Source organism: Physeter macrocephalus, chromosome 3 (assembly GCF_002837175.3).
Source record: "Physeter macrocephalus isolate SW-GA chromosome 3, ASM283717v5, whole genome shotgun sequence".
Classification (NCBI taxonomy): Eukaryota; Metazoa; Chordata; class Mammalia; order Artiodactyla; family Physeteridae; genus Physeter; species Physeter macrocephalus.
In genome coordinates this window covers 27,944,346-27,958,627 of record NC_041216.1, presented here as the reverse complement: position 1 = coordinate 27,958,627, position 14,282 = coordinate 27,944,346, and the positions used below count along the sequence as shown (strand labels likewise).

Genomic DNA, 14,282 nt, shown 5'->3' with positions numbered 1-14,282 from the left:
CACAGGCTCCGGACGCGCAGGCTCAGCGGCCATGGCTCACGGGCCCAGCCGCCCCGCGGCATGTGGGATCTTCCCGGACCGGGGCACGAACCCGCGTCCCCTGCATCGGCAGGCGGACTCTCAACCACTGTCCCACCAGGGAAGCCCCTGGCAGGCAGGTTCTTAACCACTGCGCCACCAGGGAAGTCCAGCAGGCAGATTCTTAACCACTGTGCCACCAGGGAAGCCCCTCCTAAAGGATTCTTATTCACTCCTGATGACTTTTAGTTGCCAAAACATCAGCAGTGCAGTCCATTTCAGTGGGCTGTGGTGACCCTGCTCTTTGAATTGACCCTCCCCTGAAGCATGGTGCCTGGGAGGGTAGGGCTGCTTTCTGCTCTGTCACCAACCCCGTGGTGGCTCTAGATGCAGCAGACCTCTCACCGACCCCAGGCCCTTTCAGCTCTGACTTTCTTCAACTCCAGAGAAATACGAAAAGATCAGCCTGTGACAGTGACACATCTGTTATTGCACATTCTTTTCTCCCTCTGGCAGTTATTTTGGCAAACACGGTGGCTCCGGTGAGTAGCAGTGCCCTCTCACAGGAAGAAATAAGCCTCGATCCCTTTTTCTCGAGTCACAGTGGTGTAGGAGCCTGCGCTCTCAGAGCTGTGGGTTGGGCGGGCGGCAACCACGGCTGTCCCTAGTTATAAACCTGCCGTCATGTCTATCAAGGTCACATCTGTCATCTACGAGGTCATTTGTTTGAAGGCACTGCCCAGTTTAAGAACCCCTCTGGGGCTTCCCTGGTGGCGCGGTGGTTGAGAGTCCGCCTGCCGACGCAGGGGACGCGGGTTCGCGCCCCGGTCCGGGAGGATCCCACGTGCCGCGGAGCGGCCGGGCCCGTGAGCCGTGGCCGCTGAGCCTGCGCGTCCGGAGCCTGTGCTCCGCGACGGGAGAGGGCGCAACAGTGAGACGCCCGCGTACCGCAAACAAACAAACAAACAAAAAGAACCCCTCTGACCCGGTATTTTACACACTGAGGCCCAGCTGAGGCCGTAGAGCTGGTCAGTGGCAAGTTGGGACCAAAAGAAGACCGGAGGTCAGTCTTTGTCGCCTGTATTTGTCTCTGAGATTAAATCGTTTGCCCGCTCAGGTTAGAAAGACTCACTTTACCTGGCCTGGGCCTCGCCGTTCACGCCATCATCATGCGTGTCTTGTAGATGGTCTGACGGTTCGTCCACGGGGGCCTGAAACCTGCGTGAGAGAAAGCAGGTCCCAGGAATCTGGATGCAGCAGAGCCAGCCCACTGCGTGGGCTTAGGCTCACTTGCACACACGCCAAACCTGAGCGAACACTTTGGGCCTCAAATATTTACCGAGGGCCAGGGCCACGGCAGTGGACGAGACAGGCTGGGCCCTGCTCCTGCGGGAGACCCGTTCTGCTGGGGGGAGACACGCCAAGGTTGGGGAGGAGGCCCAGCAGGACGGAAGATGGGGAGTGACGGTGAGGGAGACCCGCTTTCAATAGGGTGGTTTGGGAAGGCCTCCCTGCCGACGTTCAAGCTGAGACCTGGGTGATGAGGTCTCTGGAACAAGACGAAGCAAGAACATTCCAGGCGGAGGCAGGGAAGTGGCAGCCAGGGTCGCTTCTTTGCGGGACTGAAAGGCCATTGTGCCTGGGGTGTGGGGCGGGGCCGACGTGGTCAGAGGTGGGCAGAGATCTCAACCACTGTCCCACCAGGGAAGCCCCTGGCAGGCAGGTTCTTAACCACTGCGCCACCAGGGAAGTCCAGCAGGCAGATTCTTAACCACAGTGCCACCAGGGAAGCCCCTCCTAAAGGATTCTTATTCACTCCTGATGACTTTTAGTTGCCAAAACATCAGCAGTGCAGTCCATTTCAGTGGGCTGTGGTGACCCTGCTCTTTGAATTGACCCTCCCCTGAAGCATGGTGCCTGGGAGGGTAGGGCTGCTTTCTGCTCTGTCACCAACCCCGTGGTGGCTCTAGATGCAGCAGACCTCTCACCGACCCCAGGCCCTTTCAGCTCTGACTTTCTTCAACTCCAGAGAAATACGAAAAGATCAGCCTGTGACAGTGACACATCTGTTATTGCACATTCTTTTCTCCCTCTGGCAGTTATTTTGGCAAACACGGTGGCTCCGGTGAGTAGCAGTGCCCTCTCACAGGAAGAAATAAGCCTCGATCCCTTTTTCTCGAGTCACAGTGGTGTAGGAGCCTGCGCTCTCAGAGCTGTGGGTTGGGCGGGCGGCAACCACGGCTGTCCCTAGTTATAAACCTGCCGTCATGTCTATCAAGGTCACATCTGTCATCTACGAGGTCATTTGTTTGAAGGCACTGCCCAGTTTAAGAACCCCTCTGGGGCTTCCCTGGTGGCGCGGTGGTTGAGAGTCCGCCTGCCGACGCAGGGGACGCGGGTTCGCGCCCCGGTCCGGGAGGATCCCACGTGCCGCGGAGCGGCCGGGCCCGTGAGCCGTGGCCGCTGAGCCTGCGCGTCCGGAGCCTGTGCTCCGCGACGGGAGAGGGCGCAACAGTGAGACGCCCGCGTACCGCAAACAAACAAACAAACAAAAAGAACCCCTCTGACCCGGTATTTTACACACTGAGGCCCAGCTGAGGCCGTAGAGCTGGTCAGTGGCAAGTTGGGACCAAAAGAAGACCGGAGGTCAGTCTTTGTCGCCTGTATTTGTCTCTGAGATTAAATCGTTTGCCCGCTCAGGTTAGAAAGACTCACTTTACCTGGCCTGGGCCTCGCCGTTCACGCCATCATCATGCGTGTCTTGTAGATGGTCTGACGGTTCGTCCACGGGGGCCTGAAACCTGCGTGAGAGAAAGCAGGTCCCAGGAATCTGGATGCAGCAGAGCCAGCCCACTGCGTGGGCTTAGGCTCACTTGCACACACGCCAAACCTGAGCGAACACTTTGGGCCTCAAATATTTACCGAGGGCCAGGGCCACGGCAGTGGACGAGACAGGCTGGGCCCTGCTCCTGCGGGAGACCCGTTCTGCTGGGGGGAGACACGCCAAGGTTGGGGAGGAGGCCCAGCAGGACGGAAGATGGGGAGTGACGGTGAGGGAGACCCGCTTTCAATAGGGTGGTTTGGGAAGGCCTCCCTGCCGACGTTCAAGCTGAGACCTGGGTGATGAGGTCTCTGGAACAAGACGAAGCAAGAACATTCCAGGCGGAGGCAGGGAAGTGGCAGCCAGGGTCGCTTCTTTGCGGGACTGAAAGGCCATTGTGCCTGGGGTGTGGGGCGGGGCCGACGTGGTCAGAGGTGGGCAGAGAGGGTCCCCAAAGGACTTTCAGGCCCCAGCATGACAGGCTTTAGAAAGACCACTGACTGGGACATGCTGGAGGGGCCAGGGTGCGGGGCTTGACAACGGCGCCTTGGCTTGAGGGTCACAGTGGAGACAAAGCAGGTGGACCAAGACAGTTGCGTCAACAGGACTTGAGGATGGTTGGCAATAGGGGTGAGGGAAAGAAAGGAATCCAAGTCTCCTGGGCTTTTCACTTGAGCACCTGGGTGACTGTGATGCCTTCCCTGAGATGAAACAGGAGTAGTACGTTCGAGGGGGGAGGAAACCAAGTTCGGGGCCATTGTGGGGTTTGAGGTGCCCCGAGACCACCAAGAGGAGACTCTCCCAGGAAGGGGCACTTGGAGAGGAGTCTAGAGCTTGGGAAGATCTGTGCTGGGGAGGGGGATTGGGGCTCATCTGCAATACCATGGGGTTTGAAAGCCAGGAGACCGGGTGAAGCCCTTGAAGGAGAGGGCGTAGGATGAGAAGAATGCCTGGGACCGAGCCCTGGGGAAAACTGACGTTTGGGCCTTGAGCCAAGGAGGCAGAGCCAAGCCAGAGAGACTAAGAAGGAACAGCTGGGGGGACCTCCCTGGTGGCTCAGTGGCTACAACCCTGCCCTCCCAGTGCAGGGGGCCCGGGTTCGATCCCGGGTCAGGGAACTAGATCCCCCACGCGTGCTGCAACTAAGGGTTCGTATGCCGCAACTAAGGAGCTGGCAAGCCGCAACTAAGACCTGGTGCAACCAAATAGATGAAGATAAACTAAAATAAATGAAAGTTTAAAAAAGGTTCCCTTTCCCTTTAAAAAAAAAAACAGAAGAAGGAACAGCTGGAGGCGCAGGAAGAAAACCAAACGAGGAGTGTGGGCCGTCTCAGAAGCAAAAGAAGAGTGTGATGAAGCTGACAGACAGTCCAGGCTCACGAGTGCTGCTCCGAGGCCAAGGGATGTAGCCGACAGGTTGCTGATGGTGGGTGGGGTCGGTGTGAGTTGCCAGCAGTGGGAGGGAAGGAAGCAGAGGGCAGCTCCAGACACCTGCAAAGTGGTGCCGTGAAGAAGGGTAGAGGCAGCCTCCCTGCTTGCCCCAAACCTCCAGGAGCTGGGCTCCTGCCCGAGCTTTCCATTTGCTGACACCAACCACGGATGCCACTTCCCCACAGAGATGTGACTCTGCCGGGGTGCTGCCCCTTGCAGGCAGGCAGGAGCGCCCTACTTGAAGGCAGCTGCTCACCGAAGCAGAGCACACAGAAGGGAAAGGACGCCAATGGTAAGAGCACGGCTTAGAACGGGCACGCAGCGTGAACAGGCTGGGTAGGCGGCACCAGGATGTCACCTCCACCCAGAGGCCCCCCAGGATAATCCCAATCTCAACTGCTAACACCAGAGGTTAGTTCTGCCTGGTTTTGAGGTTTTATAAATGGAATCACACAGTATCTGGAGTCAACTGCTTAGTAAATGTCAGCTTAGGAGGACACTGTAACTAGGCCTGGCTGGACAGGGGTTTGATCAAAATTGTGCAAAAGGCATGATGAGTGCAACCTCTCAGTGTGACGTGTGAAAATAGTCACTTTCAAGGTGGCTTGGAAAAATAAAAAATAAAAAATAAAGGTGGCTTGGCAGTTCTGGATTAACACAGCAATTGTGCACGCGCGCACGCACACACGCACACACACACTCACTCACTCACTCACTCACTCTAATTCCAAACTCATTGAAAGTAGTAAAGGGACCAAAACAATGAGGGGGAAAAAACCTCTCCAGGTTGGCAGCAGGAAAGGATAACAGCAAAATTTTGGAACTGGAGAGCAGGTAGACGATGGTCACTAATTCAGCAGACCTGAGCGGCTGAGGCCTGACCAGTTCCCACCACAGAATCCTCAGGGGACCCAGGAACGGGCAGCCCCGATGCCTCTGCAAGTGGGAGGGTGGAACTGAAATAGGAGGATGAAGGTCAAGATCCCTACCTCCGAACCGCTGCCCCCACCCCCAATACTGAAGGGTTAGTCTCTGGGAGGGTGCGACACACCCTGAGAACTACTGACAGACAGAAAATCAGCTGTGCATACAGATACTCCGTACAGTGACCTTCCAGGAGGGAAACTGGGCCAAGATCTAAAACTGACATTGGGGCATCGAAAGTAAGATAAAGCAAAACAAAAACCGCTGCCCACCCAGATCCCTTACACCGAAGCACCGCCCATGTGCTCAGAGCTTCCAGCCTGCTCTCCTCCACCCCAACTCCTAACATGAACAGGTAATCAGAGAGTTCCTGACAGCTGAGAAAAGCCTTTAACAGGGAAGGTAGAAACCTAAATAAACAAAAAGTAACTTGGAGGAAACAGACTTCAGGGAGAAGGAAACTTAAAAAAACAAAAGCAAAAAAACACCTATCAGCCCCCAGAGGGGTAAGATAGTCTGTCCATGAAACAACAGAATGCTGTGTAACAAGAGCAGTCAGGGTACCAAAAACACCTCTTTGGAAATGAAAAACAGTTGAAAACATTTAAAAGAGCTCTTGGAAATTTTCTTCAAAAATGAAGAACTAAATAGAAGAGTCAGAAGATAAGAGAGGAAATCTCCCAGAAAGTACAGCAAAAAGATGAAGAGGTGGAAAACAAGACTGAAAAGAGATGGTAAATCAGAGGGCCAGCCCCGGAAGGCCAATACCCAATAAGAATTCCGGAAAGAGAAAAAGTGGAGAAAATCAACTAACCAGTTCAAGAAGAAATATGCCCAAACAAGGACATGAATTTCCAGATTGAAAGGACCCACCGGTACCCAATGGATGGAACTAGACCCTCACCAATGTGAAATTTCAGAACACTGGGAGCAGAGAAGAGTCCACAAGCTTCTGAAGAGAGAATAAGTGGGGACTTCCCCAGTGGTCCGGTGGTAGTAAGACGCTGTGCTCCCAATGCAGGGGGCCCAGGTTCGATCCCTGGTCGGGGAACTAGATCCCGCATGCATGCTGCAACAAAGAGTTCACATACTGCAACTAAAAAGTCCGCATGCTGCAACTAAAGATCCTGCATGCCGCAGCTAAAGATCCCACGTGCCGCAACTAAGACCCGGCACAGCCGAAATAAATAAATAAATGAATAAATATTTTAAAAAATAAATAAATAAGGAGAATAAGTGGGTCACATTATAAGCATTAGGAATCAGAATGCCTTCAAACTTCTCAAAGACAACCTTGGAAGCTAGAAGACAAGAGAGTGATGCCTTTGAAGGAGAATCATTTCCAATTTAGAATTTCCATCTAGAATTCAATACCCAGCAAAACTATCAGTCAAGTGCAAAGGCAGAATAAAGATATTGCAGCCGTATGCTGTTCAAAACATGTCCCTTCTCTGTACCCTTTCTCAAGGAGCTGCTTGGGGGATGGGCTCCACCAAACCATGAAAGAGGACATGTGACATAAGGGAATCAGGAGATCTCACTTTGGAGTGAGGCAGATGGAGTCCCCTGGAGGGTGGTGGAGGGAGGGGCTAGGTTGACCACTGTGTACCAGCCCTACAGGGCAACCACTCTGGGGCTCAGACTTGAGAGGCAGGCACATTGAGGACCTGCCACCAAAAATCCTCTGCCACTGTAACACCTCCAGTGCCCAAGTATGGTGCTGAGAGCCTGGTCCAGGTTCCTATCTAGACTTGGCTTAACCATGTACTAGGGAAGCTCTTTCCTCTGTGTCCTGCTGTCTGGATCAGCTGACTGAGGACCCTCATTACACCCCCAAGGTGTAAAGAGATGGGCAATTGTGTGCCTAAAAGCAGAAACTCACAGCAGCCTGCTCATTCTGTGTTTTGGCAGATGTCCAGCATCTGGTCCTCCCAGATGCCCTGATTAAACCTTCATGACCTGGCCCACTGACTTCCCTGAAAGGGGCTCTTCCGGAGGTGTGGCACCTTTCCTACGCACATTCTGAAGTGTCTTGGTTCCCCTGGAATACTCCCTGGTCTCACCTGGGCTCTAGCCGCTCCTTCACCTTGGCAATGGAGCGGACGTACGGCGTGATCTGCTTGGTGATGGTGGTCAGGTAGGCATTCTCCTGCTTCAGCTGGAGAAGGTCATGGAGCTGGGCTGTGGGGGCCCAGGCCAGAGCATTAGGTCTTGTTGGCTTCAAATTCTTACTCTCCAGTCTTGAACCATCTAAATAACCCAACTATTTCAGTGATTACCTCTGATTAAAGAGTGAGGTAAGACTCGTGAAGGCATCCTACTTACTGAATCCTGATCTCAGATATATCATTTGGGGGCCAGTTAGCAGCTGTGAGGCAAAGTCAAGAGCTAGGGGGAAGAGCATGGGGGTTCATATCTGGTTAGTGGGTAACTGGCTTCCTGCCCCTGAAAGCATGTGCATTAGCTCCAGGACAGGGGTGCGCCCAGCAGCTGCCCGGGACCTTCATAAATCTCCTGCTCATTAGCCACACGCTGGTAGGATTCCTCCCAAATCTGAAAGAGAAAGTAAGTTGGATATTGCACGTGGCCTGGCGTGAGGTGGAATTTCCCTTGGCAGCATTTCTGTCCTCTAGCTACTCAGAGCCATAGGGCACTCCCAGCCAGTTCACGTGGTTCCAGGCAGCAAAGGCCCAGGTTCCAGAGCCTGCCACACGAGGGCCTCCTGGGGCACCAGGCCAAGGTCCTCCTCCCCCTTCCTGTCTTGGGGTAGCCCATGTACATGCTGACAGGTGGGGCTGCAGGGGAGGGAGCTTCCTCGGGAAGGGCTACCTCCTGGAAGACTGCTCTCATGCCCTCCACGGAAGCATACTCCAAGGCGATCTGTGTGTCCACCTGCAGGGACTTGTGCAGGACATCACCCATGATCTCGGCCTTGATGAGGGAGTGGTGCTTGGTGAGGTCCCGGTGCAGCTCCTGTACCTGGTCCTTCAGGTTCTGCATCTCTGCCTGCAGGCGCTGGGGGGAGAGACCGCGTGAGTGCCTGTGTTTCCTGCAGGCTGGGTGCACTGCGGGGGCCTCGGTGGAGGGACAGCTTGCAGGCCAGGTGGCCAGGACTAGATTGGGCCACTGCACCTTGGTGAGAAGGGGTGGGGCCTTTCCCAGCTGGCAGGTCCCTGGCCCCCTCACCCGGTAGGAGTTCTCAAAGTGGCGGCAGTGTTCCGTGAAGGGTGAATCGTCGCCCTCTGCCAGCAGCACCTTGGTGCTGATGGACCGGTGCAGCGTGGGCTTTTGGACCGGTGACCCCAACATCTTTCCCACGGGGGAGGGGCAGCTGGGCCCCATCAGCACCTTGGGGCCCGAGCCCCCTGCTAACCTGGGGAGAGAACTAGTGTGGATGTAGACGTGGGGGGGTCCAGAGGGTCTTCCCTTCCCCCAGCCTCCCAGCGCATTCTCAGCCCCCTCACCCCAGGCTGCACACCACAACCACGCAGGAGCTCTGAAAGAACCTGATGCACCCGAGACCAGTGTGTACACCCGAGACCAGTGTGTACACCCGAGACCAATGACATCAGCGGGGTATTTTTTAAAAGCCTGAGGGTGACGCCAATGTGCAGAAGAGTCCCCCAGGATGTCCTCACACGGTATATTCACTCACACACACTCGACCTTGCAAATTTGGCTCGATGCCCAGTATCCCTTGCCTGGGGCCCTGGAGCTCTTGGCAGACATATCCAGCTTAGGCATCTCTCCTAACTCCCCCGGGGGTCTCCGGCTCTCTAGACTGGGCCCCGCCCCCCCGCGGAAGTCAGACCCCCTGCGGCTTCTGGAGACCCAGGCCCCACCCTAAGCTACCGCTTCCTTTCAGGGCTTAGACACTCCAGTCCGGGGGCGGCGTCGGCGGCTGGGGGAGCCCCTGAGGCCCTCTGTTCACCCCTGGCCTGGCTCCACCCCAGGTCAGCCCCCCACCCCAACGGGGACCGTGTGCCCGCACCCCCTTCCCGGTCCCGGCGCCCCTGCGGCTCACGTGCTGGTACCGCCCCCGGCACCCGCCGCCCGCCGCGGGCCCAGCAGCAGCAGCGGCTCCAGGCAGCGCGCGAACTCGGCGCGGTGGTCGCTGGCGATCTGGGGGGCGGACGAGCTCGTGAGGCAGCTCCATACTCCGCGGGCCCCCGCCCCCGGCCCGGCCCACCCCGCGGCCCCGCCCACCTTGCTGCTCTGCGCGGGCCGTAGGCGATGTGGCCGCGTGACGATGCCCTGCAGCCTCTCCACCAGCTCCTGCGCTCAGGTGGGTGGGGGCGTGGGGGTGACAGGGAGGCAGGAGGGCCCGAGGGCGCGTCCGTCTTTAGGACTTCACCTGCCATCCAATCCTTCCACACCACCCCTGCCCCCAAATCCACAGGAAAGACTGAGGGGTCTGGACTCCGGTAGACACTCTGCACTTTTGGGGAGGAGGCTTATGCTCCCTTCCAGGCTTTGCTGTCCTCTTATTTTTTTATTTATGTTTTGGCCGCGCTTTGCGTGGCTTGCGGAATCTTAGTTCCCCGACCACCAGGGATTGAACGGGGTGGGGTCCTAACCATTGGACCGCCAGGGAATTCCCTGCTGTCCTCTTAAAAGGGGTTCAGCTAGCCCCTAAACGTCTTGTAATGATGGTGTGGAAGAGGGGGCCACCCAAAGACCCCCTGGTCCAGCCTCCAGGTAACAGGCTGCCCAGCCCTGAGGTGGGGGGCTCTGGTGTGCAGGGTGGGTTCCTGGTGGGGAGGGGGGGAGACCCAGAGGCTGTGGGCACTCACGTAGCCCAGGTCCAGGAACTCAGCCTTGTTGGCCAAGCTGAGGAAGGAAGAGCAGATGACCAGGTGGACCTGCGAGAGGGCCACTGCTCAGTGCCTGGGCTGGGTGCCCGGCCCTGCGCCCCCAGCTCCCCTTACCTGCAGGGTGGGCAGCAGAGTAGCCAAATGGGAGAGCTGCTCCTTGAAGGCCTTGTCCTTTTCTTCATACTGGCTGGGGGAGGAGCAGGCAGCCTCATCTCCAAGGGGAGGGCTGCCCACCCCCACTTGGGGGCGGGCTCAGAACTGGGTGGTTCCATCTCCCCACCAGCTCTGTGCATCCTTCCCTGACACCCCTTCCCTGAGCCCTGAGCTCTCCTCCTCACCGGTAGACACCTGGATGTCTTGCTCTCCAGGGTGGGCCGGGGCCGGCCCCGGCCCAGGCTATGAGATAGGTGTCTGGAGGTCACGGGGCAGGGGATGGAGAGCCCGCCACCACTCACCTCTGCACAGCCTGCAGCAGCAGCGCTTTCCTCTCTGCCAGTTTGTCCTGGGAGAGAAGGTCTGCTACTGACTGGGCAGACTCGGCCCTGCCACCTCCCAGTGCTCTCCCAGTCCCCTGGGCCCCAGCCACACGGCTGCTTAAGGCTGGCTCTCTCCAGCCCACCAGCCCTGCTGCCCGAGCCACCTCCTACTTGCCTCTCACTGCCTGAGAGCCCTGGTGCTCTCACCGTAAATGTCACCTCCTGGGGGAAGCCTTCCCTGACCCCCTCTCACCACCAGCGCCAGCCTGGGGCAGGCCCGTGCTCTACCTCTAGAACTCTCCTGGCAACTACGATTAAGTAACTTCTGAAAGGAGCTCAGCGCTTGCTGGCCTGCTACACTGGAAACTCCACAAGGGCCCCGGGGGGGGCTGGGAGGGGCCTGCCCTGTGTCCCGGGCACCGGTCATGGCTGATAAGGATGCTCAGCCTGTGGCTGTCTAGTCCCCCCTACCCCTCACCTGCATGCTGCCGAAGAGGGCGTGGATGGCGGCCTCCTCATCCGCCGCGCTGCGTCGCACCTCGTCCACCATCGCCTGCAGCAGTGCGATGGCCTCCCGTGTGGCGGCCTGCAGGGCCTTCACCGCCTGGGGACAAGGCGGCCTCAGCCTCGTGGGCGCGCGTTCCCAACCCCCCGCCCCGGCGCGCCGGGCACCCGACGCTCACCAGCATCGCCTGCTGCAGCCGCTCGCAGCCTTGCACGTACGCCGACTCGAGGTCCACGCAGTGAGCCCGGCTCTCCCTACGGGGAGCCCGCGGATGAACCCTGCTCCGGGCCACACCCTCCAGCCCCCTCACCTCCCGCGCCCTCTACCCACCCCTGCATGTCCCGGAAGCAGCGGATGCACAGCAGCGACTTCTTGTCGGTGGAGAACATGATGTAGGGCTCGGCGTGCAGTGCTGCGAGCGGGGGGGGGGGGGCGGCGGCGGTGAGGGCTCCGGCCGGTGCCCGCCCCCACCCCCGCCCAGCGCTGGTCCCCATCCGGCACGCCGCACTCACTGCACTTCTGGAGCACGTCGCGGCTGCGCTGGCCCAAGGCCACGATGTCGTGGCGCGCGAACATGCGTGCCCGGTGCGTCTCATCGCGGCAGCGCGCGCACAGCGGCTGCCCGCACGTGTTGCAGAAGTACGTGGTCTCTGCGTCCTGCGGACAGAGCTCGGGCTCAACCCGCCCGTGAACTGGGAGCCTGATCCCGATCACAGCCCGCGAGGGAAGTGCAGCCTCCGCGCGTCGTGGCTGTGCGTCTTGGCCCCGGCCTGGGGCAGGCGCGCGGTCACATGCAGCCCTTTCATGTAACCCCAACGCGCAGCGCTCTCATGTACCCAGTTTACAGACGAGAATACTGAGGCTCAGAGACTAGGTAAGTAGGTCCAGGAAGGGGCAGCTACCCAGGACGGTCTTGCGGAGGGGCTTACATGGGGTCGCGGGGAGGGCAGGCACTGCATTTGCAAAACATTTCACCTATAACAAAAGCGTATGTGTACGCCTGGGTGTGTGTGAAGCCCCCCCCCCCCGGCACCCTCAATAGTAGCCACATGGATGCCCACACCGGCCATCTGGAGCGGGAACTTGGCTGGGAGGGGAAAGGAGTGAAGACCTGCAGGTGCCCTTCCCCGGGGCTGAGAGTCCAGGGCACTGACCCCAGCAACGGCTATGAGAGCACAGACCCCCAACTTGCTACGCTGGCACTCAAGGCCATTTCCTCCCCACGCTCTCCCTACCTCCAGCCCCTCACCTCCTGCTGGTTATCTCTGTACTTCTGCGTAGCACATATTCTAGAACTTGCCCGCCCTCCCGGACCTTTTGCTCCTGCAGGGACATCCTCCTGGGATTTGGAATACCTGGTCCAGCCTCCGCAGGCCAGAGAGAGTCTCGCGTGCCCTTCACAGCCCAGCCTGAAGACTGGCCTCTGCTCCCTGGTCTTTCAGGATCACCCCTCCCCAACGACACAATGTCCTCACTTCCCCTTGGGCTGCTGATAGCTGCTCACAGTTACCCAGGTAGCAGCAGACCCTAGAGGGCTGGCCTAGGCCTGTGCCCTGGCATGCCCTTCCTGTTCCAGTTCACAACTGTGTTCTGAGTTGGGGACCAGTAAGCTCCCCCCAGATCGAAATAGCCTTAACCCCTGCAGCTATCTTGGTGTTGGCCCAAGGCAGTTGTTTTGGACCTCAGTCTCCACGCCAGTAAAATGGGGCCCACATTCTGGATACAGGGTGCCTTAGAGAGGCGTTGGACAATGCCCTGATGGGTGATCCTCTGATGATGACATGGCGCACACTGCAAGCGTCAGGACAGTGCAACCTGGCACCCTCCGCTCCCCACCCCACCCCCAGGCGCCCCTGCCTGCTTGCCGCACTCCTGGTCGCAGTTGGCACAGCGCACCACCTCCATACCATCCCCTGAGCTGTCCACCAGGAACTGCAACAGCCGATCCACCGGAGGCAGCCCGCTGGGGCCCTTCACCACCGTCTGGTGTCTGCGGAGAAGCTCCAGCCAAGATCCAGAGGCCCCTTCCCTAAGGCTCCCTACCCCCTTCCTACTCCATACATTCCAGGCTGGAACTAAAAATAGGGCGGCAGGAGGTGGGATGCCTGCAGGCCTCATGTCTATAAATATCTCAGCCAGTGCGCTCTCTGACCCCGTCCCTTTCCAGTCCTAGGGGAACCTTGGGATGGGGTTGGCGACTCAGGGTGTCAAAGGCAGAAGGCTCCCCTCAACCCCCTCTCACGGCATTGGGCAAATTTAGGGCCACCCCGGGTAACTTGAGCCAACATAACCTGCTTGTGTTGACTGAAGACTTCAGGACCCCCCAAGTGAGTTTACTGGGAGTGTCCAGACGCTGAGCTGAGATCCCCTACTCCAGCAGCATTGAATCCGACAGCACGCGCACTCTAGCCCGCCCTTGCCCCCTGACTTTCAGTGGGAGGCCTTGGGCCATAAGCCCAGGTCTCAGTTACCCCATCTGTAAAATGGGCTGGAGCCTTCAGGTTCTCTGGCGGAGAGGTGCAGGCTGCGGGCAGCCTCTCCCAGCCGTCTCCACAGGGAGTCTGAGCCTTGCCCTCCCAGCACCTAGGTCCCAGCCCAGCGCGGCCAGTCTCCCGTCTTCCGGGGCTCGAGGCACTCACTGGCACAGCGGGCAGGTGAGGCGGCCGTCGGCGGTGCGGCCGCGCAGGCAGCCGGCGCAGAAGTCGTGGAAGCAGTCCAGCAGGCAGGGGTGCTCGTACTGCGCGCGGCACAGCGGGCACACGAGCGGGGGGCCGCTCGCCGCGTCCAGGGCGCCCGGGCCCTCCAGGGGCGCAAAGATAGCTCCCGACATCTTCGGGCGCAGCGCAGGAGGGCGGCGGGGCGCCCGCGGCCCCTCCGCCCCGGCGCCGCCTCCCTCCCTCCTACCTGGCCCGCTGCACCGCGCGCGGCGTCCAGCGGCCGTGGAGCGGGGAGCAGCGAGGGCCCGGGGCTGGGGGCTGGAGCGCCGGGCGCGGGGAGCGCGGGCCGGAGGCGCGCGGAGGGGCCAGACCCGGTGCCGCCGCCCTCCCCGCCTCACCACGGCAGCCCTGGAAGGTCAGGCGGTGCCTCCTACCCAGCCACGCCCAGCCTCCCCGGGCCTCCCCCGCTCGCACCTCCCCCACCCCCACCCCAGGAATTCCCCTCCCGGTGTCCTCTGGGTGACCCGCAGCCGCCACCCCTTCCGCGCCAGGCGCCCCCAGGCTCGCGCGCGGTGCCCCCGTCCACCTTCCCGAGGCTGGCGCCGGCTGCCTCGCGCCGAAAACCTGGACGGATCT

The 14,282-nt window shown here is 59.3% G+C and overlaps 1 protein-coding gene across 14 annotated transcripts in view; it reads right to left on the bottom strand.

Moving 5' to 3' along the window:
• Nucleotides 1–14,041, bottom strand: part of RNF207 (ring finger protein 207) — a 17,377-nt gene extending 3,336 nt beyond the window's left edge. The window contains exons 1-17 of one of the 14 annotated variants that reach the window (XM_055083810.1): nt 13,629–14,022; nt 12,847–12,979; nt 11,502–11,646; nt 11,320–11,401; nt 11,168–11,243; nt 10,963–11,088; nt 10,464–10,510; nt 10,123–10,195; nt 9,988–10,056; nt 9,401–9,469; nt 9,219–9,316; nt 8,327–8,579; nt 8,024–8,209; nt 7,696–7,747; nt 7,258–7,375; nt 2,744–2,819; nt 1,156–1,236 (exon numbers count right to left, since the gene is read on the bottom strand). In XM_055083810.1, coding sequence (XP_054939785.1) covers nt 1,186–1,236; nt 2,744–2,819; nt 7,258–7,375; nt 7,696–7,747; nt 8,024–8,209; nt 8,327–8,579; nt 9,219–9,316; nt 9,401–9,469; nt 9,988–10,056; nt 10,123–10,195; nt 10,464–10,510; nt 10,963–11,088; nt 11,168–11,243; nt 11,320–11,401; nt 11,502–11,646; nt 12,847–12,979; nt 13,629–13,819 — 1,845 coding nt within the window. In that variant the 5' untranslated portion in view covers nt 13,820–14,022 and the 3' untranslated portion in view covers nt 1,156–1,185. Of the gene's footprint in view, nt 1–1,155; nt 1,237–2,738; nt 2,820–2,940; nt 3,151–7,257; nt 7,376–7,473; nt 7,748–8,023; nt 8,580–9,218; nt 9,317–9,400; nt 9,470–9,987; nt 10,057–10,122; nt 10,196–10,463; nt 10,511–10,962; nt 11,089–11,167; nt 11,244–11,319; nt 11,402–11,501; nt 11,647–12,846; nt 12,980–13,628 lie in introns of those variants that run through there. The other 13 variants (XM_055083811.1, XM_055083812.1, XM_055083809.1 and 10 more) reach the window with 13 other exon arrangements.
• Nucleotides 14,042–14,282: the final 241 nt, after the last annotated feature.